At 46.8% G+C, this 19,234-nt stretch overlaps 1 protein-coding gene across 1 annotated transcript in view; it reads right to left on the bottom strand.

Moving 5' to 3' along the window:
- The window catches only part of Ano2 (anoctamin 2), a 337,785-nt gene that overhangs the window by 56,651 nt on the left and 261,900 nt on the right, over positions 1-19,234 (bottom strand). The window contains exon 17 of the mRNA XM_060383365.1: positions 13,609-13,804. Coding sequence (XP_060239348.1) covers positions 13,609-13,804 — 196 coding nt within the window. The remainder of the gene's footprint in view (positions 1-13,608; positions 13,805-19,234) is intronic.

The following is a 19,234-nucleotide window of genomic DNA, read 5'->3' as shown; positions in this document are numbered from 1 at the left end:
TCAATGGGCTGTTATGGGGTGGGCCTGGTTGGAGGAAGCCAGTGGAAGCTTGTTTTCGAAGGATGCATCCCACTCACACCCTTTCTTCTCTATCTGTCTCTGTCCTGGCTGAGTTTGGATCCTCAGCTCCCCTGCCAAAAAACTGAGTTTCATGCCTTGATTCAAATAACTCTAGTATAGACAAGTGAACCAGAAGAGGTTGCTAGCCAGCCAGTCTAGCAAATCAGTGAGTTCAGAGTCAGCAAGAGACCTTAGCTCAAAGTATAAGGTGGAGAATAATCAGAAATATATCTGATATCCACCACCTCTGTCCCCCACACTCATGCTCACATTATGTATGTCTATTTACACACACACACACACACACACACACACACACACACACACAGTGTTTGTGAGTTAGAGATAGAGAGATAGGGTTGGAGAGAGGGAGAATCATGGGTTTGCCCTCAGGGCTGGTATGCTAGATAACTGAGTCCTGCTTTAAGTTGGGCATAGAGACATACATAGAGGCAGTCTATAGTGTCTGGTTGTAGCCAGTGTTTGAAAGGAAAGAGAGTGAGGTGAGGCACAGAGAGTGGAGGGATAAATAGAGGAGAAAAAGGAAGGTGGGAAGGGATGGGGGAGAGAAGGAGAAAGATGGGATAGAGGGAGAAGGGAGGGAAAAGGCAAGAAAGGAGAGAAAAGGAAGAAAAAATTTTCACAATGGATTTTTTTTTTCTCTTAAAAAGAAAAGAAAAGGAACTTACACTTCTGTCTGCCCAATATGCCTGCAGCATTCAATTCAAAAGTAACTTACGCTCAATTCCTCTTTGAAATAGTTTTTGGGTAAGAAAATTAAAACAAATGTCACCTAAAAATAAGTAATGAGACCTGAGGGTCTGGAAACTTGGAATGCTTATCTTGTGACTATGTGCAGAAGAGGGTTAGGAGGAGGTAAGGAGTGACACGTGTCTTTAATTTCCTTTTATAATCCCCTTTGAACTGACTGTGCTCAGATCTCTCGGTCCCTACAGGAATTTCCTCTATGCTCTCTGGGAAAAAAAAAAAAAATTTAAAAAAGGAATCCGGTGTTTCCAGAGCTCTTCACTCCACCTAGGAATGAATGGCTTTCTTTCTCCACACTGACAAATCATGGGCTTGGCAATTATTTATTAGTTTTATTTTTAAAAGCAGCCTCCGCTAGGCTTTTAGGGCTGTGCACTACCATAAATAACGGGCATTTCCAATAAACAGTCCAAATCTACTTGATAGGCCATTAAATCACTTGGGGCGTCGCCTGTCCCCTCCCCATCCCCCTTGTCACCCTCACCTACCCCCTCCCCAGCCTTGGGAAGCCCTGTGGTCACAGTGAGCATTTGAGTAAGCTTTCTAGGGAGGGAGGAAAGAAAGCTTAAAGTAAGAGGGTTACAATGGGGCTGGGGCAGGACTAGGGCACTATGCTGGGTGCTGAGGTTGGGCTTTTGGCTCCTTCAGAAGCCAGCACTGGGAGTTTTACCTGCCTGCTGCAGAGACGACCGTGTGCTGGGAAATATAAAACGAGTATTCTTGGAATTCACATGGGTGGGAAATTTTTCACAGCTATCTTTGCATCAGGCCACTGGACAGGATCCATTCGTAAGACTCCAACTTCTGGTATGGTCTGAATTGGGCCTCGCGAGAAACAGTCCAAATAAAGCGTCTTTAGATCCCGGTGCTATGAGGATTTAAGGGAGCGTCCAATGTTGACAGGATGAGGAGGAAACCTGGCCCAAGATCCTACCTCCTTGAGGGGGTCTGTGAAGGTGGGTTAGAGGCCATCTGAGAGGTTTCACCTGCTCTCAACCCACAGGAAGAGTTCCCATAGGACTTCACCTGGAACTAGTAGGGGACATTCTCACACCACCCCCATACAATGCCCTTGCCTACCCACATCCTTTCTTTAAGTGTCAAACCTCTGCTGCACGGTGCTGCCAAAACACACGAGTGCTAATACTCTGCTGTAAGCTGCCTGGGAAGATAATTAGTGTGAAAGCCCAAGTTAGACTCCAGGTCCCTAGAGCTCCCTCCTATCATATGGAAACATCACAGTTAGCAAGAAGATGCCTAGCACACAATCTCGGGAAAGCTGCTCCTGGTAGCTGTCTCCTCAGCGGCCCAGCCGGCAGAGGCATCAAGAGAGCAACAAAACAAAAACAATATGTCTCCATACGGTTGGGCTGGGACAGCCCTGGTGCTGAGGTTCCAGAAGCATGGCAGGTCTAACATGTCTGGCTGATCCAGAGGCTCCCATCCTTGGCCTCCCCTCCTCCAGGGCAGCTGAGCTTCCCCAAGCAGCCATGTTTGCTGACAGCCTAACCAGCCAGTCTTCCCTCCGTTTGTGTGTATAAGCAGTAGGTAGCTGGAGGGACTGGCTGAATCTTGGTGTGTGATGACGTTGCCTTGCCTGAGTCGTGGGAGGGGAAGCACTCCAGGGAAGCCCTCAGCTGGGTAACTAGGTAACCAGCGGACTAGCTAAGGGAGCTGGGAAGGCTTCATCTGGAGTTCCCTTCTGCATGTAGTTCAGGGAACCCTGACAGTGGCAGCCTCTCACCTGAGCCCCCACCCCCACCCCGGGAAGGAGAAGGTCATCCTCCAAAAGTTCAGCTGCCTCATCAGCTCCACAGTGTGGAGGGGCTTCTCTGTTAGGCTACCAACTTGTACTGTAGAGAGTACAAACCGCTATCTAACCCGTTGTATAGCAGGGAGACTTGGAGCAAGGGGATCATACCCCAGGAGCCCCTTGCTTAGGTGAATGTGGTGACTCTGCCTCCCAGCCAGAATCAGGATATAACAACTAACAAGGGTCAAAGGGCATGATTCTAATAAAGATGTTACTGGCAATGAAGGGTCATGGAGGGAACATGGTGCCGATGGACCAATCCTGAGTGGGCTGTAATTATGACGGGGTCAATTCTCCAGACATACAGGAGAACTAGAGGGAGGCAGAGAGCCACACCCCAGTTCAGGACACCCCACTGTCCTGGTCCTGGGGATTAAATCTAGGGCTACTTGTGCCCTAGATTGAGCATGGGCTACTTGCCCATGGTTGAGCAGGCAAGTGCTCAACCATGGAGCTCAACACTTTTTTTTTAACTTTTAATTTTGAGATAAGGTGTTATCAAGTTGTCCTTGAACTCATGAATCTCCTGCCTCAGCCTCTGAAGTACCTAGGATTATAGGCTTGCACTCCCTGGCCCGGCTGGGGGCAGGAAGGGAAGAGAAGGTGGGCTAACTTGCTAATAAGAGACACATCAGCTTCAGCAGTTAAGCAGGAAAATGAAGGAGACGTGTCCTCCCACCACTCACGTGAAGAAAGCAGCAGGGTTGTGTGTGCCAGCGGTCACAGAAGACAACAAAGAGACATGGAGGCAGGAAAGGGATTTGCAGGAAGAGGGTGACAGGGGAGGGAGGTGAGAGAATCAGAAAGCATTTCATATATGCATATGTATGAAATCATCAGGTGACAAGTTTAATTAACGATTCTTTAAAACCCAACCATGCAAATGGGATGGTAGGCCATGCTGGCTACCACCTTGTGTTTCTGTGAGCACACACTTAATCCAGCTGAGACCCCCAGGCACATGCCCCACCTCCTGCTCTGACAAGAGGAAGGCAGTGCCAGGAACCTGGAAAGGCTCCCCAGACTGCGTGGAGAGTACATTCTTGGGAACCGAACTGCGCAGGCAAAGAAGGTGGTTCATAGAACAACTAGAGTGGAAAAAGAAAAGCTTCTAAAGAACTGAGGGGCAAATTATATGGGTGGATACAACCCAAGCAAACAGCTGGGGGCTGGCCTTTGAGGGTTATAGTCCCAGCCCACTTCTGGTTCAGTCTGCACCCTGATCCATCACGATACTGAGAAACTTCTTCACATACACTGATCCATGTCTTCCCCGCCAGGATGGGCAGAAAACAGAAGCCAGAACAAGCTTTTTTTCCCCTAAATTGACCGTCAGACACTTTCGCTACTGCAAGATGTCATGCGAATCTAATAAAATTTGGATCTCTAATATGATTAAACCTAAGCCTCTTAGACACTTAAGTTTTACTCCATTTTTGCTTATACACAATTTATTCTTTGAGCCTTATTAAGCTTAAGAATGAAGTTTAAGACAAAGGTCAACAAAGTTCTTTGTCTAGTAAAAGTAATATAAATAAATAAAATGGGAAAAATTAAGATTCCCTACACCATTGGGGCTGTTTTGAGGTTAAATAGACATATGTTCTTCATTTGTGATGGTCCATCTGGTGATATTTGATCTTCACAAATGGTAGAAGTCATACCCAGAAGAAATTATACTTTAGATTTTGACCTTTTCCTGGGCGAGGGATTTACAGTAAATGATGCCATGAGCCCCAACAAAGGGAGAAAGGAGAGGAGGGGCACCTTCCTTTGCCTTGCAGTAAGTCTCCACTTTCCCCAAAGTAGGGTGTTTGTCTTCACCTGCAGGAGGCTCCTCTCTCTCCATTTCTCCACAAAAATAGTAGGGCTTGGGATCAACCCCACCCCCACCAGCCAGCAGATGCTTCTGAATCTGTGCACTGAGACAGAGGACCCTACTGCAGCTGTTTCTGCACCAAGACGGGATCCTATCAGCAGTTGTTTTCATACCTGGAGACCCAATTCCAGATACCCTGGGTCTAACGGGGGATGGGGAGGATGTCATGGATACAAACCTAGAAAACCCCAGATTCTTTTCAAGTCAGCAGACTCCCAGACCCAGGGCTCCATCTCTACTCAAGGAATCTAATGGCTACCAATAACTTCGCTTTCACTTTCTTTTGCCGATTTCCCTGCATTTTAATTCTTCAGTTGGGAAGAGAAAAGAACCATCAGCCAGCTATTATCAGAGGATGGTGGGCTGTGGCAGTGAGTCACAGCTTCCAGTCAGCCACATGAACTTGACGGGAGCCAACTGACACTGTATGGCATGCTATGTTTGATGTGCCTTAGGTTGGGGACACTAAATTCCTTTGCAACTCATGGTATTTTTAACATAATGAGTTTGTTGACCTACAGGTCTATCACAAATTTAGAACGTCTGTTTTGCTATAATGAAAAAGCTTACAACTGCAGTTGAGGGTAAGCCCTGTGGTGGGTGGGCATGCATACATGCACATAGACATGTATACACATTAACTGCTTTACCCACTCAAACTTCTAAACTTCCTGAGCAGCTCCATAAGAAATGACCAGTTGGAAATTGAGAAAACAGTATGGGAAGCTATTGGGTAACAACTTCATTGAAGTCAAACATTCCAACTCAGGAAGCTCCTGAAACTTACAAGATTCACAAAGCCTTTCCTCAAGGTTACATACATACATATGCACTCAAACACACACACACACACACACACACACACACACACACACACACTATATATATATGATATATATAATATGTGATGCACACACAGCATATATAATACATACATACATCCATTAACAATTGCCGGGAAGAGAGCAGAAGAGACTACCACTGGCACATTGTCCAGGGAGCTCTGGGGATATAGCTTTCATGAGTTATCACCCATGCTAAGAGGCCTTTATGGCCACATAGCTGCCTTTGGCTCACTCCTGCTCATGCAAACCTCGTAAGTAGCTCAAATAAGCTTACTGGTACATGAAACTAGACTTGGATGAACAGTTCCTTTGGTCTGTGTCTGTGTCATGTTCATTTGTGCCATATATGACACATGTCCTCTCAATAAGAACACAGCAGAAAACAGGCAGGGTGATGCATGCCTGTAAACTTGGGAGGCTGAAGCAGGAGGATTGTGAGTTAGAAGCCAACTTGTGCTATAAAGTGAGCTCATATCCAGCCCAGGCTACATGGTGAGGCCTGTCTTAAAGAACCAACACAAAAAACCAAAAGCATAGACACCAGCACCAACAACACAAAACTACGTGGGGCCAAGTATGCACAGTGCTTACGAATGCCTGGAATGGGGCATGGAAGGAAGCACACAATAAGACGAGTCTTCTACCCTTTGCTTTTGTCCCATCTGAGCCATGCTCAGATCCTCTGGGGGCAGTGACACAAAGGTGTGAGTGACAGCAACATCTGTTCAAACAGCTCATAACCATAGTCACTTTCTTAAGAATTGAAGACACTGACTTGACTGGGTTATTCTGGTGCCCATAGTAAGGCCAACCTTGCAACTTGGAGAGGTACAGTGGGGACAGGTGGAGGATTTACAAAGCTCTGCACACTAGAGTTTTACACATGGTTTTGAAGAAAAGTGAAGGAAACAGAGGAGGAGCAGCAGAGCTGAAGGTAACGACATCGCATAAAGCCAGCAGGAGTGTCACAGTCAGTCTAGAACCTGCAACCAGCCAGCCTCTCCACCTTGCTTCTGACCAGCAGATTTCCCCAAACTGGCCAAAGGACAGGTCCCCATTCCAGGCCAGCCCAGACCTGTGCCTATACTGATGACAAGAGCTGCAGTGGCCAACAATACTAGACACCTTTATTACGAAATGTATGGGCTCAGAAGTGGATTGCTTCAAAGAGCCTGGGTCCTTGAGCCAGGAAGAAGCAAGCCTGGAGACCGCCAGCTGGGTTCCCCTTGTCGCTGAGCCTCTTACCATGCCTGAGCCATGTGTTGACTACCTGTGTGACTAGAGTCCTAATGTCCTGGCCAGCTCTTGTTTATTTCTTCCCTTGGTATCCAGACGCTTTCCCCATAGCGATTACCTATTGTTCCTCTGAGGAAGAATATATCAGTGCAGAATAAGATAGACCTCATCTGCCTTCTTGCTGGGACCCCATTGCTGATGTTTCCTGAACCTGCATCTGCAGGTGGTCCAGTGAGCCTTGACTGACCAAGTGCACTCTCAGGCCAGACTCTTGGGCTCCGGCCATTTCTCCACATACTCCTAATTTCAGCTAAGCCCTTGCTTCATCAATGACATGATACCTCCAGAGTATGCCATTTTTATCTATTTATTTATTTATTTATTTATTTATTTATTTATTTTTATTTTTTGCAGGCACACCACTACCACTGTTAGCATGGTAGCTGGAGAGGCAATTACAGCTTTTATCTACCACTTCTGAGTTGATCACCTTCAAGGCATTGAATAAAATTTGTCTTTTGTCATAAATATTACGGCAAGCATGGCATCAGATAGCTGGATCTGTCCTTCATCCCACAGCTTGCAGGAAATGCTTGGTAACTTGTTAGGGTTGTTTGAACCAGCCGCTTGCACCTGGTAAGCAAAGCACACAGTCACGGCTTCCCCAACTATCAGAAGATTTGGGGCAGGAAGCAGATGGGCACTAAATCCAGTGTGAGAATGGCTGGGCAAGCCACTAAGCTTGGCTCACTTGCCATTCCATTAAGTGGCATTATTGATGGCTTTGTGTCCCCATAGGGTCTGGAGAAAACCCTAATGTCACACCTCTGCCTGTGGGTTTATGAGGCACCGAAACTGTATGAGCATCCGTTAGTGAGGGCTATTTGACATTAGGAAAGCTAATGTCAAATGATGTTCATGTTGCATCTGTCCATCTACATCCTTTGGGGGCAACATTGTGCTTGACTTACCTATCTCAGTACCTACTGGAAGCCACTTTTGTTAAGCCAAGTTGAAACCACGGATACATATAAGCACACAGTGGCCTCTGTTGAAGCTGGCAGTATGCTTATCCTGTGGGTGAGCTGTGAAGATTTTATCTGTGAATGATGGACACAGGAGGAAATCTGCACATGTGTGATGAGATCACCAAGAGCAGGCACTGGGTAAGAGGTCTAAATAGCCACACCTCCAAGGGCCCTGCAGCCGGAGTGGAGCAAAGTGGCACACACCTGTCCTAACAGAAGGGCATTTCATGCTAATCGGTGGTGGTGGTGGTTGGCGGTGGGGTGGGAGTGTGTGGCTGTCACAGAAGTACCTGGTAAAAAGCATCTACAATGAGGGAAGGGTTTGTTCTGAGCTTTCAGTTGGATCAAACAACAGTGTCTCACATCATGGTGACCAAGGAGCAAAAAGAATGCCTGTGTTACCGGCCTGTTTTCCCCTTCTTCATTCTACCCACGGCCCCTACCTCTGGAACAATGCTGCTTACACTGAGGATGGATTTTCCCCTTATTCCGTCCTCTTTGGAAATACTCAGAGACATACTTAGCAGTGTACTTTATTATTCTGCCAGGTACTTCTTAATCTAATCAAGGGACAATCAGGATGAATAGTTACTCAACTGTACTGTTGTGGACATAAACATGTTTTTGTTTTAGTCCCAGGTGTGGGATGCGGGACTGATTTAGATAGTCCACAGCAGCAGACCATTTGCCTGATGCATGCTCTGAGAAGAGCTCTTTGTCAGTTGCAGGAAGTTTGAATGTGAAGACTCAAGAGAGAGAATAAATGCCAGAGCCCAGAAAGGAGAAAGAACAATGCTTCTCTTGTTTCCCCTCACTGTTCCTGGTTGCTGTTGTGAGACAAGAAGTTGGAGATCTCCTGAAAGGAGGATTGGACTGGCTCTAACGAAACTGATGACCCTAACCAGCAGGAAGCAGCTAAGAGAACAGCACCCCCTCTCTCATTAATCCGTTCTCTCTTCTACCTGGCATTAGGGTGTTAGAAGGGATTGGGTGAGGTAGGGAGAAAAAGATAAGAAACATAAATAAAAACTGATGCCAACACTGTACATGTATTTTAGTTATTTCCTTTTTGAAGTTCTTCTCTTAGTGAACTGTGTGCAGACATGATGATGACATTTCTGCCAGGGGACTCCTAATTCTCATCTTCTCCTGACATAGTGTGTTCCAGGGCCACCAAGGACCTCCAACAGTGTGACTCCTCTAGTAACTGTATGAAGCAAAGAGCCGTCTTCAACCACATTAAACACACAGTGTGAGCAAAAATACATAAACTATGTTAAACAACTAGAATGTGAAGATAAATGTGTTGCCTCAGCATAGCTGAGTCTAATTTAAGCTCATTCAGATAGAAACAATAAGGTAAGATTGTATATGATCAACCTCCAAGGAACTTTCCCTTCCTGCTTTTTCTCAGCTGTAGCCATGCTTATTTTCTGTCCTATCTATCTTCACCCCATTCCTCCCTAGGTTCGTGTTGGTAACTTCCCCTTTCTCATTCATGTCACAGCTATAGCACTATCCCATAGATAGGAATGTTCCTAACACGTTAGGTCCAAAGTGCATGGCCCCAGACCACTCTGCCCTGTGACATGTCATTCTTACACTCCATACAGGGTTTTTACTTACTGTCTATTGTTCCCTTGTCTCCTGACAGGCATAATGACATCAGGAATGTACAGGGGACTTGTCAGCTGTCTTGTTGTAAGAATTTTGACTAGCACAAATCTGACGCGCCACAAATAGCTGATGGATGAACAGGTGAGTGAAAGATTCAGAAAGGAGGTGAATCTCTGAGGGCTGAGTGTCCAAGCAAGGGTTTGGAAGGAGGCCAGTCACAAAAAAGTGAACACATGGGGTAGCCTGGGGTGACCATGAGTTGCATGGACTGGCTCCAGTAGGAGAAAACAATGAGAAGGAGGTGGCTGAGAACCTCAAACATTGGTCCTAAGGGCAAAGGTCAACTCTCCAAGAAGAATGACCAGGAGTAATACCTCAAATTCAGGCTCTGAGTCAAAGATAACTGGGAAGGCACTGGCAAGCTACAGACAGACAGAGTTGAAAAACAAGGAGAGAATCATGAGACTGTGAGATAGGGAAATGATGGATTGACATACTTTATCTAGCAAAGTTCCCTGCTGCTCAATGGTCTAGAATAGGAGGGAGAGAGAGCCAAGTCTGGAACTCCAATATTTTGTCTGCTGGAGCCCTGATTCAGTAGTCTCTATCTACTACACAGCAGTAACTCCCTCTCTGAGCCTTCTGAGAACATCCAGCCTAAGATAGTCCAGAGCAGCAACCAGGCCAATATCCTAACAAACTCACTCCTGAGTGGAGACCCAGCACGCCATTACGACAGCTGGTTAGAAGCTTACGCCAAAACAGCACAGGTGTCTGCATGTTCAAGGTAGAACATGAGTTGGAACCTTAGTTAAATGAAAATACATTCCCCTGTTGTACTTATGAAGATGATATGGGCTAAAAGAAATTGTGTGTGTGTGTGTGTGTGTGTGTGTGTGTGGTGGTGGTGGTAGGATTTCATGCATGCTAGGCAAGTGATCTTCTACTGAGCTATACCTCCAGCTCCATGGTTCATAGTGCCTATTTTCTAATCTATTCTATCTGGGTTTCCTTACACCTCTACCTTCCTTCTGCCAGCCCCCTCCCCAGCATGAAGTAGGAGAGAAAGAAGATTAGAAGGGACAGGGGTGAGGTTCTCTCTGGTTACTTCTGTGGGTCTCCTCCTACCTAGGGCCTGTCTCTCAACAGCCCAAGAAGTCAGGAGGGGCACAAGGTGAGGCGCATGCCCTAAAAAGGCCAGTGAGCACTGTGCAGAGAGAGCACACACTCCGGGAACGATGTAAGGGAGCTGGTTAATTTTAATTCCAGAGAACAAAGGCTCTATACCCCTCAGAGAGTGGGTTGCGGGGGGGGGGAGGAGGAGAGGGGCTCCAAGGGTAGATGTACATAATTGGTTGGAACCAGGCACTTCAAGGTTGCTTGATTTGCATTAAGCAGCACGTTCCTATCATTTGAACAGGAGCACAGTACCTAATTATCCTATGGGAACATGGAGGGGAGAGCTAGCAGGGAGCTGTGTCAAAGGCCATATAGCAAATGTAGTTAGGGGAATTGTTCTAGAGACACTCTCCAGAGGAAGTCAGGCAGGGAGCAGGAGGCCTGCTGGGGAGAGGGAGTCCTGCACCTTATCTGAGCTCAGAATGGCTATCCGGACTGGGAGGACTGCAACCTCAAACAGCAGGGTCCTTCCAACAACTTTCAGCTGCTTAGGGTTGTAGGGATCTTTGGGAAAACACCAATCTCAGTCATCAGAATATGTAGCAGTCCAGCACCAGCAAAAAGCAAACACAGGGAGATGAACAAACCGTCTGTCTTCTTCCTCCTCCATCCATCTCCTCAGAGTTCCTGCCCCCCTCTCTCTCTGTGTGCTCTGGCATTTATATCCTCTCCAAGTCCTCAGAATTCCACTATCTGCAGCTGGCAAAGACCACACCCCTCACGACGCCATTGTTAGCTGTGGACAATCTAAGGCAATCCCACATCCCACCCTCGAGATTAAAAGACAAAAACCTGTTTATATAACATAACTGAGTTTTTAAAGAAACCAAAACTTCCACTGCGGTTCATTTCGCTCATAGCCTCAAACAATAGTTTATGTGCAGCCTTCACATGGGAAGTGTTCACTAAATGTTTATTCATAGGTCTTATGACTATTGTCCACGTTCTCCTTTGTATTGTATAAGAAAAATAAAATATCTGTAGGACCAGGAAGAAATTTCTATGCCATCATTGGCTTCCTGCTTCCTTCTTGCCCTCACACTCACTAATCTTTACAGGAGCAACCGCCTCCTGCCTCTATTCCTTGACACTTCCATCCTAGCATCCCATGATCCTCCCTGAGGAGCTTGTACATGTAAATCTCCATCATGCAGCTCTTCAAACACTCCACTGTGGTCCTGGGTTGGAATCAACAAGGGATGCGGCATTCTTTTCTACTTCTGCTATTTCTTCCACTTGCAGGATTGCGGTCAACTGTAAGGCCCTACCTTGACCCTGGCATCTCTCACAGTTCCCTCCTCAATTAAGAGAAGGGAGACACTTGCCTTGCGGGGCAGTCTGGGAAGATGAGCCTGACCTTCTTTGCCTGCCCACCGCCCCTGCCCTTCTGATAGAAGCAAAGTGCCTGCAGCAAGGGTGTTCTGTGTCCCTCAAGGTACCAACCCTTACAGACCTCTCCCATGAGCTGTGCACCTACTATCTCTCCATGTACCAGGCATCAGGAATGCCAATCTGTGAGCAGTTCGCTAGTAGGAAACTTTCTTGGCTCCCTTACCTCCAGCAGGGGAGCAGTTTTCAGTCTTAAAGCTCAACATGGTGTCTGCTGTCCACCTCTGCCTTGATCTTCTCATCTGGCTCAGTAATCAGGACTGATGGGCCATACTGTTCACAGAAGCCCATAGGAAAGCAACACATTACATTGTCTATGAAAGTAAGCGGAGTCCTCAGCCTGGCATATAAGGTCCTCTACCCAAAGATAGAGGCAGGTGTCAGCCAGTTCTCCACACTCTGTTTCCCACTCTGCTGTTCCCTGGGTCTGCATAGGCCCTAGTAAAACCACCACACTAGGGTTCTCTGGCCTCCTATAAATGTGCTATGCCCTCTCTCCCCTAGATATCCAGCTTGGTTCTTCCATTCCACTGGCATTTACAGCCACAAAAGTTCTCACAAGCAGTTTAAGTAGCCCACAAGCTCCTTCTCACTGTGCCTTTCTGATCTCTTACTTCTTTGGCATTTCCTCGGTTTGCTTCTTTGCCAGGAATTTTCCCTCTGCTTGTCATTCTTCCCTTCCTCTCCCAAGCCTCCCTGGGCACTCTCAAGAGTGGGATGGTCCCCCTAACTGTTCCACAGGATGTGGTACAGCATATTACCAGAGACGCTGAGGTGAAAGCACCATCTGAATTTTCTTAAGGAGCCTATGGAGGAACACAAGCAATGCTACATGGGTAGATGCTTTGAGGGAGAAGGGCTGTCATTCCTATTCGGGGGTAAACTCCTACGCCAGCAGGGACGACAAAGGTGGGTGCCACTCTGTGAACCTCATGGTAGAGGCCACGCTGCAGGGATGCTCCCAGAATTCTCAGAGCCTCAGAAGAATGCTGAATTGGCTATTACCCTACCAAGGCACTGGATTGAAGATCATGCTAGACTCAACTTCCCGAGGAGGTTAATGAGAGTCTGGGATGCCCAGTCCCTAAAACAGAGGAGGAACCCCCCAATTCAAAGAGAAAGGGGGTACCTCCAGGCCACCAAGATTAAGCAGAACATGGAAGGGGCTCTGCGTTGGCCCTCCCCCACCTAATGAGCAGGAATGCCTGAATGTGTCTCACGCAACAGCAGGTCCCGGCTCAAATGACACGTCTGAATGCAGAGGCCATGACATTTTCCTCACCGGCCTAAAGCTTGGGAAGTTTGATATGCCTCTTTGAAGTCTGCTTAGAGCCTGGGGAATGTGCGGGTTTGAGAGGATAGATAAGACCCTCTTGGGCTCAAGTATCAAGAAGCCTTTCTGCCCTTTATACATGCTGCTGGGAAAATGAGGACGGCTCGAGTCCTGTAATTTCTAACAGGAAATGTTGAGTCTGCCTTGCTTCTATGTTGGGTTTAAAAAAAAAAGATCTCATAGATTAAAGAGAGGGGAGAGTGAGCTCTCTGTCACATGAGGCAATCAATACAGGCTCTTTGTCTTCAGAGCACACGCAGTACAAAAAGGATTCCTGCTGGCTTAAGGGAGGCCTCTTGGCAGGCAGCGAAAGCCATCATACTCTTTCTAACAACCCCAAATCACAAACTCCTGTTCCACCCCATCTGTCATTTAGGGGTCATTCCTATCAAACGCCCTGCACACCTTGGACTGATCACATTCAAGATGGCCCAAGACAGGGAGGCTTTGAGACACGGTACCGATTTTGGTGAGCCACTTGGCCACAGCACCATAGATCTCATCCAAGATGAGGATGACCACAAGGTTGATGATGACTGCTGTGGCAGTCACTGTGACTCGAACATTGGAGCGCGTGGCCTTGTTGAAAGACAGGGCAGCTGCCGTCGTGATCCGATACACAATGACCCCAAAGACAATGGAGAATGTCAGAGCGATCTGTTCAGAGAAGACAGGAGAGGGGGGTAGTTACTGAGCAGGAAAACACATCAGCAGTCAACTATTGAGCACCTACTGTTTGCTTACATCAGCTGTTAGTAAGCTCTAGTTACCCAGGACCCACAAAGGCACTGAGTTCTTCACAGATGTAGCTTTCTGAGTATTAACACATTGTTCAAGGCAGAACATCCTCAACTTTTATTAGATCCCAACAGTCTAAAACACACAACACAAATAAAGATGAGAATTCTGAACATTATGAGTGTAAAACACATTCTGTGATTTCCTCCATTCTACCTACTATGGAGATAAGATGGTCTCCTTTCACGCCACAGGAACAGGTGTGAGAATATTAAGTGCTAAATGAAGACAGCTGCTGAGGAAAATGCAGCATGCAGATCTGGTTTTTCAGAGGACAGTGTGGAGGAAGTGAACTTCAAGTTGGACCACCCGTTAAAGGAAATGGGGAGCCAGTGAAGATGTCTGAGCTGAGAAGGGATGAGTTACAGCTTGAAAGATGAAAGAAGGGTGAGCACAGAAGAGGAAAAAGAGATTAATGTGAGTGGTGTTTGCACAGGATGAAGTGAGAAAAAGCACTGAGTTCTCTTTCAGGCACCTTGGAATGGAAGGCACGGATTCAAATTCGGCATGCAAATCTCTTGCCACTTTGTCCCAAGGAGGTGTTCCAGCCCCTAAATCTCTGAGGTCCACATTCTAGAACCTAAGAACAAGGGATTTTCCTGGACCAAAGGCACCAGCCCTTTCCCATGTCCTCTCTACTATTCCTTTCCCCACCCCAGCCAAGGAAGGGCAGTTCCCAGGAAGTACCAGGATGCCATGAGCAAGAGTTCCTAATCCAGGCTCAGCAAGAGGCAGAAGGAGGGAGGCATCTGTCAGGAGCAGGGCCCATCCTGCCTTTCACCACTGAAGCAAATCCGAATTGGCTTCAGACAAGGGAAGTCATTTTTTTTCACCATTGCTGCCAATAAGACTGGTCAGGTACTGGTTGGTGTCTAGGATAGAAGGGACAGGGCACTGGCTGTTTAAAATGTGGGGTGAAAAAAGGGCAGGTGGAAGTTCCCCCCGGAATATGAAAGAATGCTGGAGAAGACATTCAGGAGGGGAGGGATGCAGAGGATTGCGGAGGGCTGGAAAAAGAGGTCTGGACAGTACTTCACAGGCAGTGCGAATGACACTCCAGTGGGCAGGGAATGAGTTACAGATGTGTCAGCATATGGACCCATGCAGGCCTCTGGGGTGCCAGTGTGCTGAAGCCTGGGGTGCTAGTGAGGGACCGGGCTGCCTAGCCTGGTATGCTTTATAAATGTTAGCGTTTATCCTGTGGACCATGGTGTAAGAAAGGCAGGGGGGCAGAGGCCTTTTATGGTCAAGGGAGAGTGTTTCAATGTGTGCAGATATGTGTGTGTGTGTGTGTGTGTGTGTGTGTGTGTGTGTGTGTGTGGTATGTGTGTGCAGCAGCAACACCGGACTGAAGGACAAGGGAGAGACAACTCTTTTGAGTGTGAAACCTGGACATGACATCACACTGTTCCACCAATGTAGATGATTCACTTCCTGGTCCTCTGGGACTGTCACTGCCTGACAGTTAGAGCCTGGAAAATGTGGTGTGAGATTCTCTTCCTTCCCCCACCCCCACCTCAAATCACTTCTACAGTGACGACTGGTGATCTGATCGGAGTATTGATGAGGTAGCAAAGGCTGGGCATGGAGGAGCAGGCCAATGTGTGTGTGTGTGTGTGTGTGTGTGTGTGTGTGTTCATTTGGTTTGGTATTGGGATCATGGGGGAGGGAGATGGAGAAGAGATCCTCTCCTGGGCTTCTCTGAGGCCAGGATGCTAAGTGCAAATGGAGTGAGTATGGTGTATTCCCTTGCCCTAGAGGCTGCGTCAGCTGGAAGCTTGAATGAGATGCAGACTCTCAGCAGAACTCCAGACCCCGACTTACAACCCACAGAGTGAAAGGGTTCCCAGTCGAAGCTGGAGACACTACTATTCTCACTTGGTCTTCTTCCAGCATCACCCCGGATGCCATCCCTAGCCTCTGCTTATTTTTGGCAACCTTAGATCATTCTGGTATTGATTTTCTACCCTATGGTAGAAACCAGGCTCTGAGTCTCTCCACAGCTTTCCTAAAACATCTCCAGATCTGTAGCTTCCAGGCTGATCAGGCTTAGAGAGCAGCAGCCTGAATGTTTTGCAATAAAACAGCAGGTGTGGAAGAAAGAAATTATTTGCTCTTAGCCACAAGGGCTGTGTTATCCCCCATGACTCCCGGATCACAATGGGAATGAAGGAATTACAGCATTTAGGGATCATCTACCTATAACCTTTAGTTTTATGCATAAGGAAACGGAGGCCAAAGCAGCAGAAATCTGATCGGCCCAGAGTTTGGAGGGTACAAGGCCAAGCAGAGGTGTTAGTGGATAATGGTGACATCACCAACGTCACTTCCCTACTATATCTTCTCTGGGTCACTGTTCAGAGCACATCTTCACTTGAGCTAATCCTTACAACGACCATCTCTTCTGTATGTGAGAGTTCACGATGATCATGGCTGGACCCTGCTATGTGGAACCACGCTCACATTCCCATTCTGACATTAGATCTCAGGCCTCTTGCCATTAACTCCAATGCCATTCTGACCATTTGTGGTTGAATTGTTGAATTTGGAGGCATTCAGTAATATTTCTGATGAGTTATCCCGTAAGGCACTGCACTGGGACACTCATGTTTCGAGTCCATCTCTCACAGCTAGGGTAAAAGTGCCAGTTTATGGCTAAGGCTATCCCACAGCAGTGCCCAATAAATGGAGCCAGCTTGCTAAAGATTTGTGGATTTTCAGCTACAAATGACTTATATACACTGCACAAGGACACATTCTCCAAGCCCTTGTGGGTTTTGGTATTTTAATGTGCTGTGCTGTGAATGTGAAGTGTCCCCCACAGGCTCACGTGTTAGAACACTTGGAAGGTTGTGAAACATTTAGGAAGGTGGGGCCTTGCAGGAGGAAGTAAATCACTGGAGGTGGGCCTTGAAGAACGCTGGCCTGGCTATACTTGCTCTACTTCCTGTGTTCTCTCTGTTCCTGGCTGTAGATACAGTGTGGACAGCCACCATAAATCCCTGCCATCATACCTCTCCTGCTACCGCAGACTATATCCCTTCTTAAAGTAAAAGGAAACTAAAACAGGCAAAAACAAACAAAAATTATTACCTTTGTCCTAGTTGAGTTTAATTATCTAGTCAATACAACCTAGAAGAAAGCCTTGGCTGAGAATCTGCCTAGATCAAACTGACCTTGTAGAAATATCTTTGAGAGATTGTTTTGATTCTTTGTTTTATTAATTATTTTCATTTTTATTAATTACAGTTTATTCACTTTGTATCCCTCCTGTACTTCCCTCTTTCCTCCCCTCCCAATTCCACTCTCCCTCTTCCCCACTGATGTCCCTCTCCCAGTCCACTGGAAAGGGAGATCCTCTCCCCTTCCCTTTGATTCTTAATTAAAGTAGGATGACCAAGCCCACTATGGGAGCCACCATCCCTAGGCAGGTGGTTCTGAGATGGTGTAAGAGAGCTAGCTTAGCATATGCTGGAGTGAGCAAAACAGAACCATTTTTCCACCGTTTTTCCATCAAGTTCCTGCTTGAATTTCTGCCATCGTCAAGATATTTGCTGTGGCCTGCAAATATAAGCTAAATAAATTCTTTCCTCTCCCGAGTTGCTTCTTGTTGGTGACTTTTCACAGCAACCGAAAGGAAACTGGAACACCCTTTTTCCTATAAGTTGCTTTCTTGTCAGAAACTCCATCCGAGACCCGAGGAGACTACCTAATATACACTGTAAGCTTCGACAGAGTTAGAGATTATGAAAGCAATAGGAAGGAGAGACTGCCTGGTCCCTACCCTCCAGGACCTGCATTCTGAACTGAAGTTGTGAAAATCACTCTACACATGTAACAAGGGTGAACTGAGAAGCAGCTGATCTGAGTCCCAGGCCTCGGGTCATGAGCTTCTGGTATGCTCTCACAGAGAGCAGCAGAGAGGACAAGAAAACTCTGCAGATGCTTGGAGACTTTTGCCAGGGGAAAAGCTTGGGGAAGGAATATGGAGAAGGAAGAACTTTCTAGAAAGTAGGAAGGGAGAACTGCAGAAGCAATGGTTCCTAATCCAGTGGGACAATGCTCAGCCTGGGGCACAGGAAGTTACAGTAGCTTCTGTAAACACAGGCAAAAAACAGCTTTGTCACTGTGTCACAGCTACCTCTGACATCCTTCTGATTAATTAGTTTATTGCTCAGTCCTAACAGCTGTCTAAAGGCCAGGGGTCATGGAGTCAGCTGTGAGCAAAATAAAAAGTAACCAACCAACTGACTAACTAAAAAAATGACTTCCCTTGTGGAGCTGATCTTGTAATTAAGCAATAAATACGTAAACTACATTGGATCTCAAACTGCCAATCCTGGCTTCTTCAGTCCCACTGGAGTGGGATTTACCAGCATGTACCACCATGCTTGGGAACTTTTCTCAGTTCCACACAACTTGCAGATTGTTTCTGGTAAGCTCTCGGAGTGAAACCAGCATCAGAGGACTCCCCACCTACACTTTTGAATGGCTGCAGCAGCTCCCTGCCTGATGCTCCCTCTCCCCTACACTCGCCTTCCTTACCAGGATTTCTCACAGCAGCCTAGAGACTCTCTGAAGTGCATGCCAGACTATGAGACTCCTCTGCAAATCCTCCTCTAGAGAGTACCCATCTCCAAAAGGGTGAGCCCATTCCTTGCTCTACTCCTGGCTCCCTATGGCCTTCCGGGATGTATCTCCCAGCCACTTCCCATCCATTCTTGTTTGCTGCCCTTTTTCTCAGCAGGTATCCCACCTGGCACCACTATATTCTGGGGTTCTTTTCCTCACTCTTCCCTTTCACTTCAAAATATCAATGTGGCTGGTTCTCCCGTTACAGATCCTTGCTAAAATCTTACTGGAACTTCCTTACTTGACTTATTTAATATGCATCTGTGATTTTAAACTTTATTGGAACATACTAAACATTGCATCACATAAACATACACACACACACAGAGAGAGAGAGAGAGAGAGAGAGAGGGAGGGAGAGAGAGAGAGAGAGAGGTAAAAACAAGCTCTAGCATATCCTGCCTGCCTCACATCAAACTGCCAATCTCTCGTCCAGACTCTTCCTTCAGTAGTGCTGACAGGTTACTCAGTTGGAGAGAAGCCATTTCCTTCTTTACCTTTGTTAAGCTATAGGCTGTACTATCTAGGCTTGCCTCTTTTTTGGCACCCCTGTTGTTCCATTTCATGATTCAGCTTGTTCATTTTCGCAGCTATGTGGTCCTTAGCTGTGTAAATAGACCTCGGCTTATTTATCCATTCTCGTGGGGATAGGCATGT

The sequence above is a fragment of the Meriones unguiculatus genome, chromosome 5 (genome assembly GCF_030254825.1).
Source record: "Meriones unguiculatus strain TT.TT164.6M chromosome 5, Bangor_MerUng_6.1, whole genome shotgun sequence".
In the NCBI taxonomy this organism is placed as follows: domain Eukaryota; kingdom Metazoa; phylum Chordata; class Mammalia; order Rodentia; family Muridae; genus Meriones; species Meriones unguiculatus.
Note: the sequence above shows the minus strand (reverse complement) of the source record. Positions and strands in the feature narration are given on the sequence as shown.